General features: G+C 46.3%; 2 protein-coding genes across 6 annotated transcripts in view; one reads left to right on the top strand and one right to left on the bottom strand.

Annotated features, from left to right (window-relative positions):
• Positions 1-2,445, top strand: part of LOC113584288 (transcription initiation factor TFIID subunit 4) — a 46,505-nt gene extending 44,060 nt beyond the window's left edge. For 2 of the 3 annotated variants that reach the window (XM_081716199.1, XM_035525753.2), the window contains one exon: positions 2,096-2,445. In XM_081716199.1, the coding sequence (XP_081572325.1) occupies positions 2,096-2,269 (174 nt within the window). In that variant the 3' untranslated portion in view covers positions 2,270-2,445. The other variant, XR_014124231.1, reaches the window with a different exon arrangement.
• A 4,732-nt stretch (positions 2,446-7,177) lies between these two features.
• kctd15b (potassium channel tetramerization domain containing 15b) overlaps positions 7,178-21,689 on the bottom strand; it is a 28,818-nt gene continuing 14,306 nt past the window's right edge. For all 3 annotated transcript variants that reach the window (XM_027020962.3, XM_027020954.3, XM_081716196.1), the window contains 2 exons: positions 16,841-17,146; positions 7,178-9,989 (listed from right to left, as the gene is read on the bottom strand). In XM_027020962.3, the coding sequence (XP_026876763.1) occupies positions 9,831-9,989; positions 16,841-17,146 (465 nt within the window). In that variant the 3' untranslated portion in view covers positions 7,178-9,830. The remainder of the gene's footprint in view (positions 9,990-16,840; positions 17,147-21,689) is intronic.

Below are 21,689 nucleotides of genomic sequence, written 5' to 3'. Positions count from 1 at the left end.
GAGAGAGAGAGAGAATACATTATTAATGGAAAGTAAATTTAGCAAAGTGGGAGCTAATCTAGATGGTCCCTACTTATTGCAGGGGGACCACAGTGCAGGTGGGACCATTATGGCACTGTGATTGGTTCATATCCAGGACCTCAGAACCAATCGGTTTCTGCTCTGTCTGCTGTGAGCAGATTTGAGTTGGCCAGGGGCTGGTGTCCATGGGTACACAGACAATCGGGCGTTTTCACAGTGGTGTGTCTGGACATTTCTGTGTGTCAGGACTTGCTGGTCTTTAGAGTTAGCTTGCGTGCTGTCCTCAGCATGTCTGACACTTGTTACACCAGTAAAACCACTGTGAGGCGATTGCCAGAACAGATCTAAGATCAGGTTCCACCCTCACAAGAGCTAAGGGAGTAATGCCTGTGTTGGCACCCTGCATCTACAAATGCGTCTGCATCCATACTTCCACACCCTTTACAAGTCACTTTGATATTTGGTGTGTGTATATGTGTGTGTTTCCTCTTTCAGTTCTCTGTTTCTCTCCTTCTTTCTGCTCCCTTTCTCCTTTTCTCCTTTTCTTTCATTCGTTTTATCCCCCACCTTGAAATGTAGAAGCCCCAGCCGGTCAGAGACCTCTGGAGGCGCGTGTGTGGATATCCACACGCATGTCAGGTGAAATGATGAGTGATGCTGTGCTTTCTCCCCTGGATCTTTTCTCCCAACAAGACCGGTTCTGTACCCCTTACCTGTCCTTGTTCTCCATTTGGATCTTTCAAGGTCCATTTTTGCTGAACGGCTCCAGAACTATTAAATGTTCCTCCTGGAGCCTTAGACGTGCTCCTGGAATGTTGGCTGTGCTCCTGAACTGAAGATGCTCCCTTCTCCTTATAACAAGGGTTTAATATGGGTTAATACTCACAGGAACAGAGGTAGGGGTGGGGGGGGGGTGTCCAGCCTAGCATTTTGGTGTGTTTGTTTTTGTGTGTGTGTGTGTGTGTGTGTTGAGCCCAGACAGCCGCTCTGACCCCTCTGTGTATATGTGCATCACTTACTCAAGCCCTGTGTGGCCCTAAGGGTATGGGGAAAAATGCAAGCAACACACACACACTCTCTCTCTCTCTCTCTCTCTCTCTCTCTCTCACACACACACACACTCATACACTCCCCCCCCTAACAAACAATACTGCCCTCCCTGTGTGTGTGAGTAAGCACGCTTTCTTTCTCCCACCCACGTGCACACAGGCATCTAAACACACACACCAGACGGATGTGCTCGCCTGTCCAGGTGGACGGATGTGTCTGATTGGTCAAGGAAATGTTTGGCAGTAATTACCATGGCAGTCGCCTTCCACACAAGGTCGACACTGATTGGCCCAATGAGGCAGATGCCTCCAACCCCCACCCCCCGGGGATGCCCAGTGCCCTGCCCGTACTAAACTCACCCTGCGTCCACACGCTCCACCTGTCAGAACAGTTCCTCTGTGTGTGAATGCGAAGGTGGTCAGCACCTGTCTAGGCTGTTTGGAGCATCCATACCATGCCCGTTCTCCCCGCACAGGTAGCCTGAGGGATCTGTGTTTCTGGAGCAGACGCTGTCTAACTGCTGGAACGTGTGGAGATGTACCAGGCATGGGCAGCCATCCTGCCTCTCACACCTGCGACAGCAGCCAAGCTGTAGGCCCTCTGAGGTCCCACTGTCTTTCATCTGAAGCTACAGGAACGTTTAGCGTTTCAGGGATTTAAATGTTTTATTGTTTAAGGACAGTGAATGAGCTGTATAACTTGCAGAGTGTCTGGTGTGGTAGCAGCAAAATGTTGAACATGCGACTGCCTGTTGGTGAGATGTGAGCATGCTGCTACTTTGAGGAGAGTAAATTTGAATTTCGACGTTAACTACTGTTTGAAGGATGAAAGACTTTGTCGGTGTCCAGTGAAAAAGCATCATTGCTAAGGAGCTCAGTTGTTTCTTGGTAAACAGAGTCTGGTGAACCCGGTGGTCTGCCGCAGTGCTGAGCTGAACCAGTGGTGATGGAGCAGCAGGCGGATGTTGGGTTTCTCGGTTCTCCAGGTGTCGTGCTGACGTTGGGTTTCTCGGTTCTCTCTCCAGGTGTCGTGTGGCTCCGCCGGCTCGCCAGCGTCCTCGTCTGTGCTGTCGGCGTCTTCGCGCCAGTACCCTCGTCTGCGAATCACCCGGGTGAACCTCAGGGACTTCATCTTCTACCTGGAGCAAGAGCGGGAGACCAGCCGCTCTCTACTGCTCTACCGCGCTCTGTTGAAGTAGCTTAGCGCAGCCAATAGGGGGCGCCTCAGCCCCGCACCAGGCCGTCCCAAGCTTCCTACAGCACCCTGCAACGTGCCTTCAGCAAGCTTTCATGTTTCCTGCTCTCAACGTCTGTCGTATTGTCATTGTGGCTTTATATATATATATATATAATATATGTATGTGTGTGTGTGTGTGTGTGTATACACACATTATATATATATATATATAAATATATATATATATATATATATATATATATATATGTGTGTGTGTGTGTATACACACACACACACACACACACACACACACACATATATATATATATATATATACACGCACATGTGTGTGTGTGTATATATATATATATATATATATATATATATATATATATATATATATATATATATATATATACACGCACATACATGTGTGTGTGTGTGTATATATATATATATATATATATATATATATATATATATACACATACGTGTATATATATGTATATATATATATACATATACGTATATATATATATATACACATATACGTATATATATGTATATATATATATATATATATACATATACGTATATATATATATATGTGTATATGTATATATATATATATGTATATATATATATATATATATGTGTGTGTATGTGTATATATATATATATATATATATATATATATATATATATATATATATATATATATATATATATATATATATATATATATACACACACACGTATATGTATATATATATATATATGTATATATATAATTAAAAAAAAAAAAGTAAATAAGGTATTTTCGTTATTTCTCCATTATTACAAGGATAAAGATGTATTTAAGACCTTCATTTTAAAGGCCATGTAAAGTCTCCCAGGGGCGAGCTGTGTTGTTCTCTTAAGCGTTTGAGTTTTTGTTTTTAGTTTTTGTTCTCCTCAAACCCCCCCCTCCATTCTGTATCTGAGTGACTCTGCTCCTTGTTCGTATCTTTGGAATTCTGGGTATTTATCTAGAGCACCGCGTTACGGAACCAGTTGTAAGACACCACACCTTGAACTGATGTGTGTGTACTGGTTTTATCAGAGTTTTTTCTTTAAACTTGGAAACCCTAGGTGTAGGGTCAGTCCAACGCAGAATAGCTAAAGCCCAGGACAGTCGTGTGTTAAATCGTGTTAAACAGTGCTGGGGGTTCGGGAGGAGGGCAGCCAGAGGGATTATTTACTTACTACAAAACTTTCATCGGTTACACTTTGATGTAAATAGTTTCTTTGAAAATAATTTTAATCAGCATGTATAATGTTTTCCACTTAATATTTTAGCAACCACAATGATGTTTAAAAATTGTCTGTACCAAGGATCCAAGTATTCCTTAAAAATCAAGTGCATTTAATTTTATTACAGTAATTTTTCTTTTTCTTTTAAACTATATATAAATGGAGATTGGATTCCCTGTTTTCCAAAAACAGGTCAGTCAGTCTGTCAACCAGTAATGGTCCAGAATATAGCAATACCCCAACCACAGCAACTTTACTGTAATATTTGTCTTTATTGTGTTTTGTCATGTCTGTAATTTTTTGTGTCGTCCAGTCTTTTCCAGATATGATTTTAAAGGTTTGAGTAGTTGTAGTTTAGACTACAGCGATCTGGACCGTGATTGTGGCATGTAGTTGAAATTAACTAACTTTAGTAAACACAACCACCTATGGTTTCATTCATTTCAGTTTTTTACGCAGACACCAGACGAATTTGAGCCGTTGATTCGGAGGGTGGTGGTGGAGGGTGTTGTGTGATTTAGGCCTGGGAGCTGAATTTCAGTTGTACGTAACTGTACGCGATCACCGTCGTCTGGTGCTCAGAGTCATCAGAAGAGTAGAAGGCACCAGACAGAAGGTGCTGGAAGAGCGTCATGGCAACTGTCACTCTGGCGACTGCCACTCTAGCTCCTGTTTTCTTCATCGAGAATGTCAGTGATCGTACCTGTTGTGTGTCGTCCACCATACAACAGCGTAGCGAGAACTCCGGCCAGCCGTTCAGGTCCTGCTTAGTGTTGCTCTGTCCAGGCCTCATCGAGAAACATGACTTGTACAGTGTTTTTGTTTGTTTGTTTTTAAAATCCTCACACAGGCTCTTATTAGAGCACATATGTAAGGACTTATCCAGTGTGAACATAAATGTGATGATTATTGTGCATAAGTTATCGTTCTATGATGTCATGGGAGACCATGCTCTGCCAGGAGTGTGTTCAGTGGTGTTTGGATCAAATGCAGGGGTGTAAAGTGAGAAGTGTTTGGGGGTTTGCGAGCTGACTTCAGGTTGGATCTAAGGTAGCACTGAGCAGGGCTGAACAACGTAGCTTTGGCTTCAACTCCAGGATCCCCTGAAGTGAATCAGTAAGGTCATTAAGGCATTCGTCCGTCTGCTTGGTAGGTGGCGTGTGCTTCCACAGACCTTTTTGTCCAGTGCGGTCGTAAAGACAAGCAGCTTTACTTCTATGCATCTGCTATGATTGGTTCTTGTTGCTTTTATTTAAATGCCCAAGCTTGTGATTTATATGTGCAACATTGTCAGAAACTGAAGGGGGTTTTTAATGTCCGTGTGTAGCCGCGTTTTACTCCTGTGTTACTAATGTAAAGCAAACATGGGCCCTGTCCAGTTCTACGTTTCTGCCAGTATTGTCAATAACTTTTAAAGGGAAACTTTTATTATTTATATTTTGTCCTTTTTTTGGTCCATTTTGGATCATTTTTTGTCATTTGCATTCATGCTTGCCACATTTCAGGCAATGTGATCTTTTGGTCAAGTACCATAGGAAAAGCGGCAGTAACTTAAACAAAGCACAAATAGACCTATTTGACCAGTTCTTAAAAATGATTTTAATCATTATTTTTATGGTTTCTGATATCAAGCAGGACATTTCTACTATTCAGCTTTTTAGCCAAAATGATGTTATGATTATTATTGTTATTATTATTATTATTATTATTGTTATTATTATTACTATTATTATTATTACTATTATTATTAGGAAGGTATTACAGATGTACACAGTTGGGAAATTAATGTTTTAATGTATGGACAATTTGTAAATATTGTTTACAAGACCATGTGTTTATTAGAACTACATTATTTTTGGTAAACTGTACATATCCTGAAAAATTTCCTGTTTGTGTGAAGAACTTCTGTATTTGTACCTATTTTGTAAAGGAATAAATAAGCTGTTTACTAAACTACTTAACTGTGATGACCTCATGTGATTACAGCATGGATACGTATTCATAAACTACTTAACTGTGATGACCTCATCTGGTTACATCATGGTTACATCATGTAAATTTAAACTGTTTCATGTTGTTACTTTTATATTTTACTTAAATATGAGAGAAAAAAAATACCCTAAAATTAAATATTGTGTGTGTGTGTGTGTGTGTGTGTGTGTGTGTGTGTGTGTCCGTCCGTCCGTCCAAACCAGTGTAAAGGTGCCATTTTCTTCCCACTGCACATTTGCTTTCAGAACAAGTGGTGAGCTATACAAAAGAACACCCAAATTTCAATATTTTACAGGACCACAGCGTAAACCTTTAAAACTGTAAAACTTCCCCATCGGTTCTGGGTCTTTGATTCCATAAGTAATTGAGTTTTGTTTGTTTTACAAACCTTTTTGTGGGACCTGGGCTTTAGTTCCCCAAGTCCTTCACACACAGCAGCGATCATTACATGGTATACAGTGTCTTTTCTGAAGATGGTTCATCTGATGGTTCCTTTACGTGCAACTCTGACTTGTACACGTGAGAAAGGGTTAGTGAGTTTATCATCCAGCAAGCTGACCGAGGAAAAATATTCATAGAATCTCTGGTGTGATGCACCTCTTTGTCTTTCGCGTACCCTTGGAAGGACAGGACAGTGCAGAAATGCTGCTGCTTGAAGTAGGAACCTCAAGGACATTGCACACTGCACTAATGTACAGTTTGCAGTTGCATCGCTCACCACTCTTATGATGCACGTTTCAAACTGCTGAGTATTAGGAAACTGTACAGCTCATTTCTGTGAGTGTAAACCATGGCCTGAGTTCATTGTGAGTTGTGTATGCGAAACTCCCGGGCCAAAGCTCAGAGGACTCGGCGCTGTGCTGAAAGAAACCCCCCTCCCACACACACACACTTTACTGGACAACAGGGAGAATGGCGTGAGAGCCAAGAGACTGTGGAGATGTAACGATGGTGGGGTGAAACTTCATGACAGACATGATGCTAGGAGGGCGCAGTTTAAGCCAGTCTTTCTACCAAGCTACCGTTATATATACCATATATATGTGTGTGTGTGTGTATGGTAGTAAAGTACAGTTTCTAGAGAAACAAAATGTTTCGGACAGAGGTCTGTCATCAGCTGTGCAAGCAAAGTGCTTCTGAATATTATTCTAAATAAATATTACTGCTACGGTGCGCCAGGCACCCAGTAGGACACACACACACACACACACACACCTACCCCATTCCCAATCACCTGACTACTACACATGAGCACCTGTGCCTTGTTTAAAGCCCACAGGTGCTGTCCTCCAGTGAACTCCATAGCACACACCTGAGCCTGCTTCAGCGTCTCCACGCTATTCCTGCAGTTTTTCTTTCTTTAGTCGTGTTCACTCGTCGCTGTGCTGTTGTTATTATGGAGAATAAAGACTCTTCACAACACACACGTGTCATTCTCCTTCCCTGCTGAGGTGCGAGCTAACAAAAGCATTTTATTTATTTATTTATTTAATAGATGATAGCTTTTAGTTTGTCTTATATAACTGTGTAATTACAGTATATAAGAGAGGCTCATTTGTGATCCATACTTGCATTACAGAGAAAAAACATTCAGAATAAACACTTTACAGAATGCATCTCATACAAAAAAGCACCACATCTTGAATAAACATTACATCTTTTTATTATAGTAAATTTACAAGGAAATAAAAAAAAAAACAGGAAGACAATGTCAACGAACACCACAGTCTAATTATTAAAACATTAAATAATAACAATTTTCACCTTGGTATACATTTCAAAATGTTTTCTTTTTTTTTTTTTTTAATCCATATGTACACAACATATTGAATTAGTTTTTATTCTTTGTCCTTTAATCAGAAAACCGTGGATCTCTTTTTATCATTGCAGGCCCCGTGTACCAAGAGGGGGAAAACGAACAAAAAAATCCCAGCCTCCCGATCTCATGATTAACAAACAACTGTACATAATACCAGCCACCAGATACCAGAGATACTGTCACGTTCAACACTACCTGTTTTGTTTACTTCCTGGTTTTGTTTCCTCGTTCCTTGTTTTGGTTTCATTCTGTTCTGGCCCCTTGTTTGCATCTCCGCCTATCAGTATGTTTACCTGTGTCTGGTTAGTCATCATTAGTCTCTGTATTTAAGCCCCGTGTGTTTTCGTAAGTCTTTGCGGAGTGTCGTCGTGGTTGTAAATTTCTCCTGCTGTTTCAGATTACTGCCTGTATCCTTGGGATTAATTGTTCATGTCAAAATGCTTTTAATACTGTGGTGCCTATGAGCTTATGAACAACCAGGCTGCAGGACATTCTTGCAGGACATACCCTGCCAACACCCTTTAGACACATTTCATCAGCCTCAAGCCTGGGTAGTTGAGGCTTAGCATGAAGATGTGTGGTTCTGACAGTGTGGCACTGCGTCCATGTGTGTGCATGTGTGTGTGTGTGTGTGTCTGCTACTGCAGGGGTCTTCTAGGTGGGGACGCAGGGATATAACTTGCATCTCCACTGGCACTGCGCGCGCGCTAACACACACACAAATGCACACACGAAAGGTGTGCTTGGCCCTTTGTGGCTGTGAGTGTGTGAAGACTGAGCCAGCCCTTGGATAGAACAAAGCCAGGTCTGATTAGACTTTCCTACAGGGGGTCCACCTCTGCTGCAAGATATCCCAGACAGTACACACACGCCCCGTCCACGGGCATTCCATCACACCAAAACACAACACATGGATCTGGACTTGGTTAGAACTCCCTAACCCTTCTAATGGCATTTCCTCAGTGTTGTAAGGAGGAGCTGTTTTCTCTCTCCCTCTCCATCTGGTCTGATATGATACCATAAGGAATTCAACTGTCCCGTGCTGCCTGAGGAGAGCAAAATCGCTCTAATTCGTCATGATAACGCAGAAACGTGGTCATGGCCTACAACCTCATCACAGTGAGGCGCCTGCAACTCTGATCCAAAAAGCCTTGGGCTTGGTGTGTTTACCCTCACGATGCCAGGTGTCATGGGGACATGGGGTTATGGTGGGCATAGGGTCATAGGGTCATAGGGCATGGGGCATGGTGTCTGTGTGGTGCAGTTGAGCACATGTGCTGCGACGTTTCACACAGCCCTGAACGGCTTCCGGTACATCAGCTTTGCCTGAAGGTTTTTGAGCTGCGTCCACACATTTGGCGTCGGGTGTGAGGTGTGATCAAGGGGTGCGAGGGACGAGGTATGCCACGTTATCCTGTCCACAGACACTTTTCATCCCTAAAAGCAGGAACTGGCACAGAGCATTACGTGCACACAGCATTAGCTGGACTCTGACCACCACCGGCGCGGGAACCGGACCCTCCATTACCTATTTCCGTAGGAAGGGGGGTGGGGGTGCGGATGGGGGGGGGTATTCGCAGCCTGCCCTGCCACAGTGCGTTAACTGCCCTGCCCCAAACTTCAACTCTGTCCAAACTAATGACTTCAGCTCACGACTCCCAGTCGTCCTTCAGATAGCAACAAGCCCTAAAACAAACAAGCCAGTCCTAGCGTTAATGACGGCATCCATTGTGGTGCCAGACAACGCAACAAAAACACAGAGAGTGCAAGAAAAAGACATAAAAGAACGTGTAGAACTGTGAGACATTCAGCCTGGTGGACGTACAGACGCCTGACCCGGCAGCTGAGTGGGTTCGTCGGCCTCGGGGGTCGAACACCCTGCTGTGGTGAGGATTTGGTCCCCGTTGACTCTTTGTCGACCTTCAGAGGGGAGAGAGAGAGAGAGCGCGAGCGAGCAAGAGAGCAGACATCCCTGAATAGGACTTGTCAGCATCAGGCGCGCACAAACACACCCAGCATGGCGGCGGGGGGCAGGAGCTTGATGCCAGTCCAGTCCGTACTGCAATGAGAGAGTAGGAGGGGCCTGCGGTGCGTGGACTCTTATTGGCTGGACAGAGTGGCTGTCATTGGGAGGAGGTTAAGAGAACCGGCGTTGGAGTGGAGCACTGTCCTACGCTACTTCTGTCCCAGTATGCTTGACTCTTTGCAGTTCTTTGGGTTAAACTGGAAGTTTGGAAGTGAGGACTTTTTTTGTTTGTCTACATTACATTCTGCTTTGCAGCACTTGGCCAGCAAAGCTAACAAGTATCCCTATCCAAGTCTGTAGGCATATGTGTGTGTGTGTGTGTGTGTGTGTGTGTGTGTGTGTGTGTGTGTGTGTGTGTGTGTGAGGATGTGTAATGGATGTGAAGTCTCAGGGTGTAAGGGTAGTCTATGGCAGGCCGAGAAGTCTCGTCCCGTCAGTTGTCCACGTGCACCTCTAGTCCAGGGGCTCCTGTTTTATCCTGATGGGCGTGTTCATGGATTGGCTCCGCCTATCCTCACGACACAGCACATATTCACTGAACTGGGAGGAGTCGACTCCGCCTCCACATGACGCTGCCACACTGAAGCCCTTTTGAAACAGCCGCTCCAGTACCTGCACAGACAGAACACAGAGGGACAGAACACAGAGGGACAGAACACAAAAGGTCAGAACACAGAGGGTCAGAACACAGAGGGACAGAACACAGAGGGTCAGAACACAGAGGGTCAGAACACAAAAGGTCAGAATACAAAAGGTCAGAACACAGAGGGTCAGAACACAGAGGGTCAGAACACAGAGGGACAGAACACAAAAGGTCAGAACACAGAGGGTCAGAACACAGAGGGACAGAACACAAAAGATCAGAACACAAAAGGTCAGAATACAGAGGGACAGAACACAGAGGGACAGAACACAGAGGGTCAGAACACAGAGGGACAGAACACAAAAGGTCAGAACACAGAGGGTCAGAACACAAAAGGTCAGAACACAGAGGGTCAGAACACAGAGGGACAGAACACAGAGGGACAGAACACAGAGGATCAGAACACAGAAGGTCAGAACACAGAGGGTCAGAACACAGAGGGACAGAACACAAAAGGTCAGAACACAGAGGGACAGAACACAGAGGGACAGAACACAGAGGGTCAGAACACAAAGGGACAGAACACAGAGGGTCAGAACACAGAGGGTCAGAACACAGAGGGACAGAACACAGAGGGTCAGAACACAGAGGGTCAGAACACAGAGGGTCAGAACACAGAGGGACAGAACACAAAAGGTCAGAGCACAGAGGGTCAGAACACAGAGGGACAGAACACAGAGGATCAGAACACAGAGGGTCAAAACTCACAGTCAAAACCACCATACTATGGTAAATTAAATTCTTAATCCTTGCAAACTGTCAATTTACAAATTTTGTTGTTTTGTCAAGCACTCAAAAAAAATGTTTTAATTAAAAACTAAAAATGAAATAAATTACACTTAAATTTGCTTATCTGTTATCTGCTCTGAGTGCCAATCCCAAAGTTTCCAATATCACATAATCAAATCTCTATGTTCGTAAACAATCTAAGAATGACTACAGTGACTTAATCATGTAACAGTAATCTTGAAACTTTACAAATGAAAACAAAGCCAAAGAAATAAAGATTCATTTAAACCAATGAAAACTCCCCAAAGGATCCAAGACACACTATTCAGAAAATCTGGAAAGCTTTAGTAGCGAATGTTTGGAAATAGGGCCTGAACTACAGCTCCCAGAATGCACCACAGCATGTGAACCTCAAACTAACCAGGTGCTAGTGCTTCAGTCCACGTGTACTCATGCGAGAACATGAAGGGAATGACACATGACTATGTCACAGAATTGAGAGATAAATAAGAGAAACAAAGCTTTGTTATCTTTAGTGTGTTTTATGGCAGAAGTAACAGTCATTCCCAAAGTGAGGTGCACTGTCTGGGTGTACCTGTTCCCCAGTCCCCCTGCCTCTGCTCAAGGCTAACGTCCAGCTAGACTGCACCTAACGTCCAGCCAGACTGCACCTAACGTCCAGCCAGAACACAACATCCAGCCAGACCGAACCTAACGTCCAGCCAAACCACGGCTAACATGCAGGTGGATCAAAGCAAACAGCCCTGGTTAGACTGCGGCTAATGTCTCAGCTGGTCGGTGGAGCCAACTTTTCTCAGTCAGTGAAAGATGGATAACTCTGGTCATAGCTCTCACTAGACCCCCTCGTCCCCACCCCACCATCCTCTCCACCACCCCAGTCCTGGAAGCTCACAACGTTTAATGCTTCCTGTCTCTAGCACATCTCATTGTTAATGGCTTTGGTAATTAGGGGACTTGTAGTCGTTGTTGTGAGCCACTGAACCCGGCAGTGCAGAGACCCAGCAGGGCTGGGAGGCATTAAAGAGCACCGGGGCAAATGAGTGAGGGTGAGGGGGTCAGAGGGCTGAGAGGAGCAGACCTGCCCTGGTGCCAGTATTAGCCCTCACAACTCTGCCACTAGTTTACCAGGCACCTCTCTTAAGAGAGACTCTTAAGCAGCAGTTTGTAGCAGCGCTGCTAAACACCATTACGAACACTGTCAGCGGAAGCACGGTGGAAACTACACAACAGATGGGGCTGATCTGACTCGAGCTGTATGGAAATCTTCCTCTCATTCTCGCCAACACCGTCCTTCTGTTCCGTTACGCAAAGACGTACGTCTTCATAAAGCTTCATTTGTGTGAACACACTTCTGTTTCTCTCTCTCCGCCCCTCCCTGGTTAGGAGCTCCCTCGCGCTCTCTCTCGCTCTCTCTATCCTGCTGACAGAGACAGACTCTCTCTGTAGTTCGAGCGTAGCGGCAGACGGCATGTGCTGCGTTTTAGCGGTGCAGTAATTTAGCCGACCTGCCCGAGCGAAGCGCACTCACAAATGTTCACGCAGACAGAGGCGGGCGATCAGAAACTGAGGCGATTTACCACATCTCACAAATCCGCCTGTGTCTCTAGTGCGTTTGGGGCAGTTGGACGGAATATTCCCCCAACGTCCTCTACCCTGTACCCCAAAAGGACACGTTGCCAAAATACAGGAAAATGTTCCAGACACCAGAGACATAACCGCCAGCTGCCAATCACTGTGAGTGGAGTTCGTGATGTCTTCGTGATGTCTCTCTCTTAAACTCCACTTATGCCAAGGATATTGTTTTATGGAGATTCTGATGTGTCACATTACAAAGAATAAAAGAATCTGGTCAGAAGATACGGATGTGACTGAATGTGTAAACATGGACCAAACACACACTGCATGATTCAAACACTAAAGACCTTGCTGTGTAAAACACATCCTTGACTGGGACGGCCACGCACATTTGTCTCCAGCAAAAGTCAAGTAGAACTCACACACACACACACACACACACACACACGCACACACACTGAATCACTCTCTCTACCTCCCACACACACTGAATCACTCTCTCCCTCCCACACTCTCACACACACTGAATCACTCTCTTTCACACACGCGCGCACACACACTGAATCACTCTCTCTCCCTCCCACACTCTCACACTGAATCTCTCTCCCTCTCACACACACACATACACTGAATCACTCTCTCCCTCCCACACTCTCACACACACTGAATCACTCTCTCTCCCTCTCACACACTCACACACACTGAATCACTCTCCCTCTCACACACACACATACACTGAATCACTCTCCCTCCCACACTCTCACACACACTGAATCACTCTCTCTCCCTCTCACAAACTCACACACCCTGAATCATGCTCTCTCTCCCACACTCACACACACTGAATCACTCTCTCTCACACTCTCACACACACTGAATCACTCTCTCTCACACTCTCACACACACTGAATCACTCTCTCTCTCACACTCTCACACACACTGAATCACTCTCTATCCCTCTCACACACTCACACACTTACATTGTCTAACAACTAATCCTGAGTGACAGAACCCTTCATAGTCTCGTCTGCCAAAGCGCGAACATTTTCAGAACAGCCCAGAGGTTCTCCCGGTTAACCACAAGACAAGCTAATGTGAGTCTGACAACAACAAGCTAACACCCCTCCTGAACATTCACTAAACACCAAACTAAAACCAGTGCCTCCTCACTAATCCCCTCTGGCCTTCTGCTCTGCTGTGGAACTCCACCACACACCCCTGGACGCAGCAGTTGAAGACTTGCGTGAGCCGCTCTGTGTCGGAGCTGTCGGCAGGGACACGCTGCCTCGCTCTCCACGGTTGTGCTGCCGTCACGGTGATGGAGGAAAGATCGCATCCATGCTGATTCTCGTGCTCCATCACCATGATGGATGGAGCCACTCGGATGGCCCCGGCTCTGAGACGCCACACACACACACCCGTGCATGTGTGTGTGTATGTGTGTGTGCGCGTGTGTGTGTGTGCGTGCATGCGTGTTTGTGTGTGTGCATAGGTTTGTGCACCTATGTGTGTGTGTGCGTATGCATGTGTCTGTGTGTGTGTGTGTTTGTGTGCGTATGCATGTGTCTGTGTGTGTGTGTGTGCGTGCATATGTATGTGTCTGTGTGTGTGTGTGTGTGTTTGTGTGTGTGCGTGCGTATGCATGTGTCTGTGTGTGTATGTGTGTGCATGTGCATATGCATGTGTCTGTGTGTGTGTGTGTGTGTTTGCGTGCGAACGCATGTGTCTCTGTGTGTGTCTCTGTGTGTGTGCGTGTGTGTGTGTGTGTATTCCCGTGCGTATGCATGTGTCTGTGTGTGTGTGTGTGTGTGTGTGTGTGTGTGTGTTTGGGTACTCACTGTCCCTCGTGTTATGGCAGGCAGATATATATCATCCTTTTCTCCCAATAGGACAGGCAGTTTGTCAGACACTTAAAGTTGGGGTGAATCGTCTCATATTTTGTAGTAAGTAAATTTGCTGTATTTAGTTGAATGTTTCACATTCAGTGAGAAACAGTGTCTCTCCACTCCCCCTCGCTCTCTCTCTCTGTCTCCATCTGTATTATCCTCATTAACAATACATGGGTATCGCTGCACTCTGAGTAATCATAGAGACTCAGTGAGTTACTACACGTCAGTATTTACTATATTACACTATATTCAACTGTAACACTGTAACGGTGGTGGTATGGAGTGTAAAGTGTAACTGCGCTCCACAGACCTAACATGACATCCCAGGATTTTGGAAACGACAGCTAAAATACTCTTTAAAGATCAGCTAGGAAGTATTTGATCTCTCTACACGTAACAGGTGTGGAGACCGCTGTAACACGCTACGCTCCTCACTGGTTCATTTTTGTAATTACTAACGCTTAATGAACAACAATATATGCTTTCTAAAAGCAAATTTCAAAAAAGACTTTTTTTTTAAAAGATCAGCTTTCAATTAATATCCTTGTTCATATTGCTGATCAGCATTCCAGCACAGTCCTAACAACTCCGCTTTCTCCTGCTTCCTGGGGTCCTTCCTGGGGTCCTTCTGCATCTATGCTCGCTGCCCCTGTAGTGCCTCTCTGAAATACAGCTATAGAGTTATAGGTGCCCACTGTACATTCCTGAACTGTTAGATCCAACACAGCACGCTGCACGTGTACAAGTCTGATAGCAAACCAGATCCTTCTGCTGGGTCTTCCTAGGTCCAATATGGTTATGGTTGTCACTTAAGGAACATGTGTGTGTTTGTGTGTGTGTGTGTGTGTGTGTGTGTGCGAGTGTGAGCATGCGCCTCCTGTAGGGGAAAACATCTTTAATGAGCGGTTTAAAGCCCTTCCTCGTCCGTTTGCTGTGCGTGCGAGCTCACAGAGAGCCGGGCTCCACTGGTAAACAGAGCGAGCGCAAGAAAATGTTGTGTTAGTTGATGCAGCCAATTAATTATATCGCAAACCATTTAAAAATCTATAAAAGAAGTGCAAAGCGGTTTAGGCTGTTTGAGAAATTGTAAGTATGGTATTAAAAAATGCAATACGTGTGCTGGAAGCGCTTGGGGCGGCGTGAGAGCGGGAGTCTTTCTGAGACAGAGAAGAGCAGACCTCTAAAGGAAGGCGTGCGTAAATTATGCAGATCGTTTCCCTCTGGTTCTGCTGCCTTGTTTCCACGGGTACGGAGGAAGGCGGGCGTTCGCCGGGTTTGTGCGGGAGGGACGGAACGTGAGGGAGGGTTCGATTGGGCATGCGAATGTGCGTGCGTGGGTGTCTGAGTGCTGTATGAACGGCGTGCGGTTGCGTGTGCGTCTGAGTGTTGTGTGAATCTCACATGCATGTGTGTGTCTGAGTGTTGTGTGAATCTTGTGTGTGTGAGTGTGTGTGTGTGTGTGTCTGAGTGTTCTGTGAATCTCACATGTGTGTGTGTGTGTGTGTGTGAGAGTATTGTGTGAATCTCAAGTGTGCGTGTGTGTCTGAGTGTTGTGTGAATCTCACATGCATGTGTGTGTCTGAGTGTTGTGTGAATCTCGTGTGTGTGTGTGTGTGTGTGTGTGTTGTGTGAATCTCAAGTGTGCGTGTGTGTCTGAATTTTGTGTGGAACTCACACGTGTGTGTGTGAGTGTTGTGTGAATCTCACGTGTGTGTGTGTGTGTCTGAGTGTTATGTGTATCACATGTGTGTGCATGTATCTGAGTGTTGTGTGAATCTGGTGTGTGTGTGTGTGTGTGTCTGAGTGTGTTCATAATTTCATACTGCTCCCGGAGGAGCTCTTGACCCTCACTCTGAAAATGGTCAAGAGCTGATCAAGTCAGAGATGGATGGATGAAGGATATGTGTGTGTGTGTGTGTGTGTGTGTGTGTGTGTGTGTGAGAGAGAGAGAGAGAGGGGGGTGTTATCTGCGAGCATGATGTATTTGCTGTGTGTGTCAGAGACACAGAAATACACAGACACCCCCCATACACACAGTCACACACACACACACACACACACACACACACACTGATCACTAACCAAACCTTTCACATAACCACACCCTGCACAAACTACACCCTTCACATAACCACACCCTTGACATAAGCTCATAACCTGCCTCTAGCTTGTACTCCCATGGTCAATCACGTCGACAAAACAAAACACTTTAGTGTTTAAGTCTGGTAAGAAAAGAAACTCACAATAATAGTGACGCTCATCCACAATCAGCTTTAAACCACGCTGCATGTGAATGTGATTCTGACCTTTCTGTGTGACTACGTGACTACGTGAGCGCGCCTCCATCCTGCTGTTGGTACACACGCAGCTTCCATACACTCCAAATGGAATTCAGACCACTCCCACTTACTTATTAATCTTAAGGTATATTATTCAGTAACTACTAAGAATTATTCAGTAACCTCACCGAAAATAATATGAAAGACATGTAGCTCATGAGGACTGAGAACGTGGGCGGCACCTTAGTGTGTAAGGAGTTAAAGGTGAGGGCTGAGAGTGTGTGCGAGGGGTCAAAGGTGAGGGGTTAAAGGGCGCAGGCCGTGTACCTGCACTGAGTTGAGTCGGCAGTAGCCGTTGAGGGGGAAGCGGATGACGTGCGTGGGGTCCTGGTTCCAGCCGGCATTGACAGAGTTGCACATGACGTCGCCCGTCTCGGGGAAGATCTCCTCGATGAGGACCTTCTCTCCACTCAGGGCAATCCTCTCGCCCAGGTCGGGCGTGACGCGCACCACCAGGCAGTCGCAGGGCTGCGCCACACGCCGCTGCTCACGCTCCTGCTTCCAGCGCTCCAGCTCCTTCACCATGGGGCTCAGCTGGTAGTAGCGCGCCTCCTCGTACAGGAGGTGGAACTCCTGCACCAGGGGAGAGATGGGGAGGACGGGGGACGGAGAGAGAAAAGGAGAGAGGAAAGATGATAAGACAGAGAGAGACAGACAGACAGGAAGAACGGGGACAGAGAGACAGACCGAGAGGAAAGATGATGAGACAGACAGAGAGGAAGGATGGGGACAGAGACACAGACAGAGGTAAGATGGGGACAGAGAGATAGAAAAGGAGAGAGGAAAGACAGGAGGACAGAGAGAGAGAGAGAGAGAGAGACAGAGGTAGAGGGAGAACACCAGAAGGTTAATGTCTGTAGGAAGTCTGTTTCACTTTGAGTGCTTGTCCAGGTTTTCTTTCTGAAGGCTCTAAATTTCTGCTCTTTTTACGGCTCAGAAATCAACTTTTTTAGGGTCTTGCTGGAAGCAATTTTGCAAAACCTGTAGTATGTACCTCAGTCCTACTGCACCACCACAGCCCCTGCAGGGTATGAGGTAAGGGCAGACGCCACGGCAACGCTCACTACTGTGCTGCCATTACACCCCTGGACCTCCCTGTGTTACCTCTCTGCAGCTGCAGGGGGCGCTCTGCCAGCCATCAGACTGGTGGCTCTTCCCACCACAGCGCACCATTCCTGCTACCACTAAAAATTTGGAAAACCTTCGGCAATGAGTGCTCTGTAGTCTTTAATGGAAATTCATTTTACGTGAACCTGTAAATGTCTCCACATACTGCAAGGTATATGGACACCTGTGATCCAGTGCTGGTGGGTTTGGTTCTAAGCAGAACCTCTTTTCACCATGGTTGTCTTAAATCCCACAGAGAATATGAGAGAGAGAGAGAGAGAGAGAGAGAGAGAGAGAGAGAGAGAGAGAGAGAGAGAGAGAGAGAGAGAGAGAGAGAGGAAGGATCCAAACAGACTACAGCACATGGATACAAACCCAATCCAATTACCACAGACTGAATTTGGGCCGCAAAGTCCCTTTCAATTTAGAATAAATTCATTCAAAATATCTACGACTGTACTAAGTAAAAAAAACAACCAATCAATCTATGAGCTCTGCAGAAGCTCATCCCCCACACCCCTAAACATGCACACTAACCCCCCCACACCTCTAAACATGCATACTAACCCCCCTACACCTCTAAACATGCACACTAACCCCCCCACACCTCTAAACATGCACACTAACCCCCCCACACCTCTAAACATGCACACTAATCCCCCACACCCTTAAACATGCACACTAACCCCCCCACACCTCTAAACATGCATACTAACCCCCCTACACCTCTAAACATGCACACTAACCCCCCCACACCTCTAAACACGCACACTAACCCCCCCACACCTCTAAACACGCACACTAACCCCCCACACCTCTAAACACGCACACTAACCCCCCACACCTCTAAATACGCACACTAACCCCCCTACACCTCTAAACACGCACACTAACCCCCCCACACCTCTAAACATGCACACTAACCCCCCACACCTCTAAACATGCAGACTAACCACACCACACCTCTAAACATGCACACTACCCCCCCACACACCTCTAAACATGCACACTAATCCCCCACACCCCTAAACATGCACACTAACCCCCCCACACCTCTAAACATGCACACTAACCCCCCCACACCTCTAAACATGCACACTAACCCCCCCTCACCTCTAAACATGCACACTAATCCCCCACACCCCTAAACATGCACACTAACCCCCCCACACCTCTAAACATGCATACTAACCCCCCTACACCTCTAAACATGCACACTAACCCCCCCACACCTCTAAACATGCACACTAACCCCCCCACACCTCTAAACATGCACACTAATCCCCCACACCCTTAAACATGCACACTAACCCCCCCACACCTCTAAACATGCATACTAACCCCCCTACACCTCTAAACATGCACACTAACCCCCCCACACCTCTAAACACGCACACTAACCCCCCCACACCTCTAAACACGCACACTAACCCCCCACACCTCTAAATACGCACACTAACCCCCCTACACCTCTAAACATGCACACTAACCCCCCCACACCTCTAAACATGCACACTAACCCCCCACACCTCTAAACATGCAGACTAACCACACCACACCTCTAAACATGCACACTACCCCCCCACACACCTCTAAACATGCACACTAACCCCCCCACACCTCTAAACATGCACACTAACCCCCCACACCTCTAAACATGCACACTAACCCCACCCACACCTCTAAACATGCACACTAACCCCCCCACACCTCTAAACATGCACACTAACCCCCCCCACACCTCTAAACATGCACACTAATCCCCCACACCCCTAAACATGCACACTAACCCCCCCACACCTCTAAACATGCACACTAACCCCCCACACTTCTAAACATGCAGACTAACCACACCACACCTCTAAACATGCACACTACCCCCCCACACACCTCTAAACATGCACACTAACCCCCCCACACCTCTAAACATGCACACTAACCCCCCACACCTCTAAACATGCACACTAACCCCCACACCTCTAAACATGCACACTAACCCCCCACACCTCTAAACATGCACACTAACCCCCCCACACCTCTAAACATGCACATTAACCCCACACACCTCTAAACATGCACACTAACCCCCCCACACCTCTAAACATGCACACTAACCCCCACATCTCTAAACATGCACACTAACCCCCCCACACCTCTAAACATGCACACTAACCCCCCCACACCTCTTAACATGCACACTAACCCCCCCACACCTCTAAACATGCACATTAACCACACCACACCTCTAAACATGCACACTAACCTCCACACCTCTAAAAATGCAGACTAACCACACCACATCTCTAAACAGGCACATTAACCCCCCACACCTCTAAACATACACAGTAACCCTCCCCCACCTCTAAACACGCACACTAACCCCCCACACTTCTGAATATGCACAGTGACCCCCCCCCCCCCCAACACACACACACACCTCTAAACATGCACACTAACCTCTAGATTTAAGGCACGTACAGGGGTGGGGGGTGGACGATTGCTTTTGTCCATCTCTCCCCCTATCCATCTCTCTCTCTCTCTCTCTCTCTCTCTCTCTCTCTCTCTCTCTTTCTCTCTCTGTCTCTCTCTGTCTCTCTCTGTCTGTGTCTGTCTCTCTGTCTGTCTCAAGCATTTGGCTGTGAGACATGGTGTGCTATCGGCGTTCTGGTCCTGCATGGGTTCAGCTCTGCTCCGTGGTCACAGCTGATCCGACACACACCGGGGTGTGTACTCTGTCCGCAGGGGGCTGGAGTCACCCCCAACCCAAACAGTAAAATAATGAAGAAATACAGGGAACAGGGGAAAGGGAGGGAGAGAAAGAGAGAGAGAGAGAGGGAGACAAACCAGCATTCAGGGCCTTCAGACAGGCCATCTGAGCTCTGAAATAATGATTTTGCCCGATCGCCCACTATCAAGAGAGAGTGAGAGAAACAGAGAAAGGGCAAGAGAAAGACAGAGAGAGAGGGAGAGAGAGAGAGAGAGAGAGAGAGAGAGAGAGAGAGAGAGAGAGAAAGAGAGAGAGAGGCTGAGGGCTTAGCCTTGTTTTCCAGATGAACCTACAGCAGCTGGACTATCTTCCATTAAGCCCTAAGGCCTGAGGTGAACTCCACTACAAACATGAAACAGCACAGGACAGAGACACCAGAAATAGCAATGGCCATTGGCTTGTAGTGCTGTCAGTCAAGCATCCTCCTTCCTATTAAGGTGTCAGGAACCAATCAGATTTCACCACATTCAATTCCAGTTTGGGGTTTCTCTGTATCTGGACCTAACAGTGGTAGTAGAGGCCAAGCGAAACTGTCGGAAACTGCTGGGACTAATGATCATTACATTAGGCACCAGATTCATCAGAAAGCTGACTTCAGTCTCACATTTCCACACACATACATTTTTTAGGGCCCGTTAATGTCTCTCCGTGTCGAGGCAGAACTCGGGGGGAGAAAGACAGAGCAGACTGGAGAAGTTGGAGCGCAGGTCGAGAGTAACGCTTTGACAGACAGCTAAGGCTGTTCACATGTACTAAAAATGCACAGTCTATTTCAGGAAAATGATCGACGACTGAACCATTTTAAATAAGCAACCAATCACATCCTCGTGTACCATTTTTTTCCCGCCAGCGAAGTTTTTTTTTCTGCACTTAAATAGATTCTCAACCAATCTCACAATTTCTTTTTTGTGTAGAACTGCAAATGTGCTCAACCGTAGTAGGGGCGAACCAACTGAACATCGTACAGGATGAACCAACTGAACACCGTAGGGGACGAACAAAATGAACACCGTACGGGACACACCAACTGAACAATGTATGGGATGAACCAACTGAACACCGTAGGGGACGAACCAAATGAACACCATACAGGACACACCAAATGAACAATGTACGGGATGAACCAACTGAACACCGTAGGGGCGAACCAAATGAACACCATACGGGACACACCAACTGTGCAGCCTCCAGCATGTAAGACAGGTGCAGGACTGCAGTGAAGAATAACAGTTCAGAGTGTGA

The sequence above is a fragment of the Electrophorus electricus genome, chromosome 6, assembly GCF_041902795.1.
Source record: "Electrophorus electricus isolate QZ-2024a chromosome 6, ASM4190279v1, whole genome shotgun sequence".
In the NCBI taxonomy this organism is placed as follows: Eukaryota; Metazoa; Chordata; class Actinopteri; order Gymnotiformes; family Gymnotidae; genus Electrophorus; species Electrophorus electricus.
The sequence above is the reverse complement of the archived record's forward strand: the minus strand, read 5'-3'. Positions and strand labels throughout refer to the sequence as shown.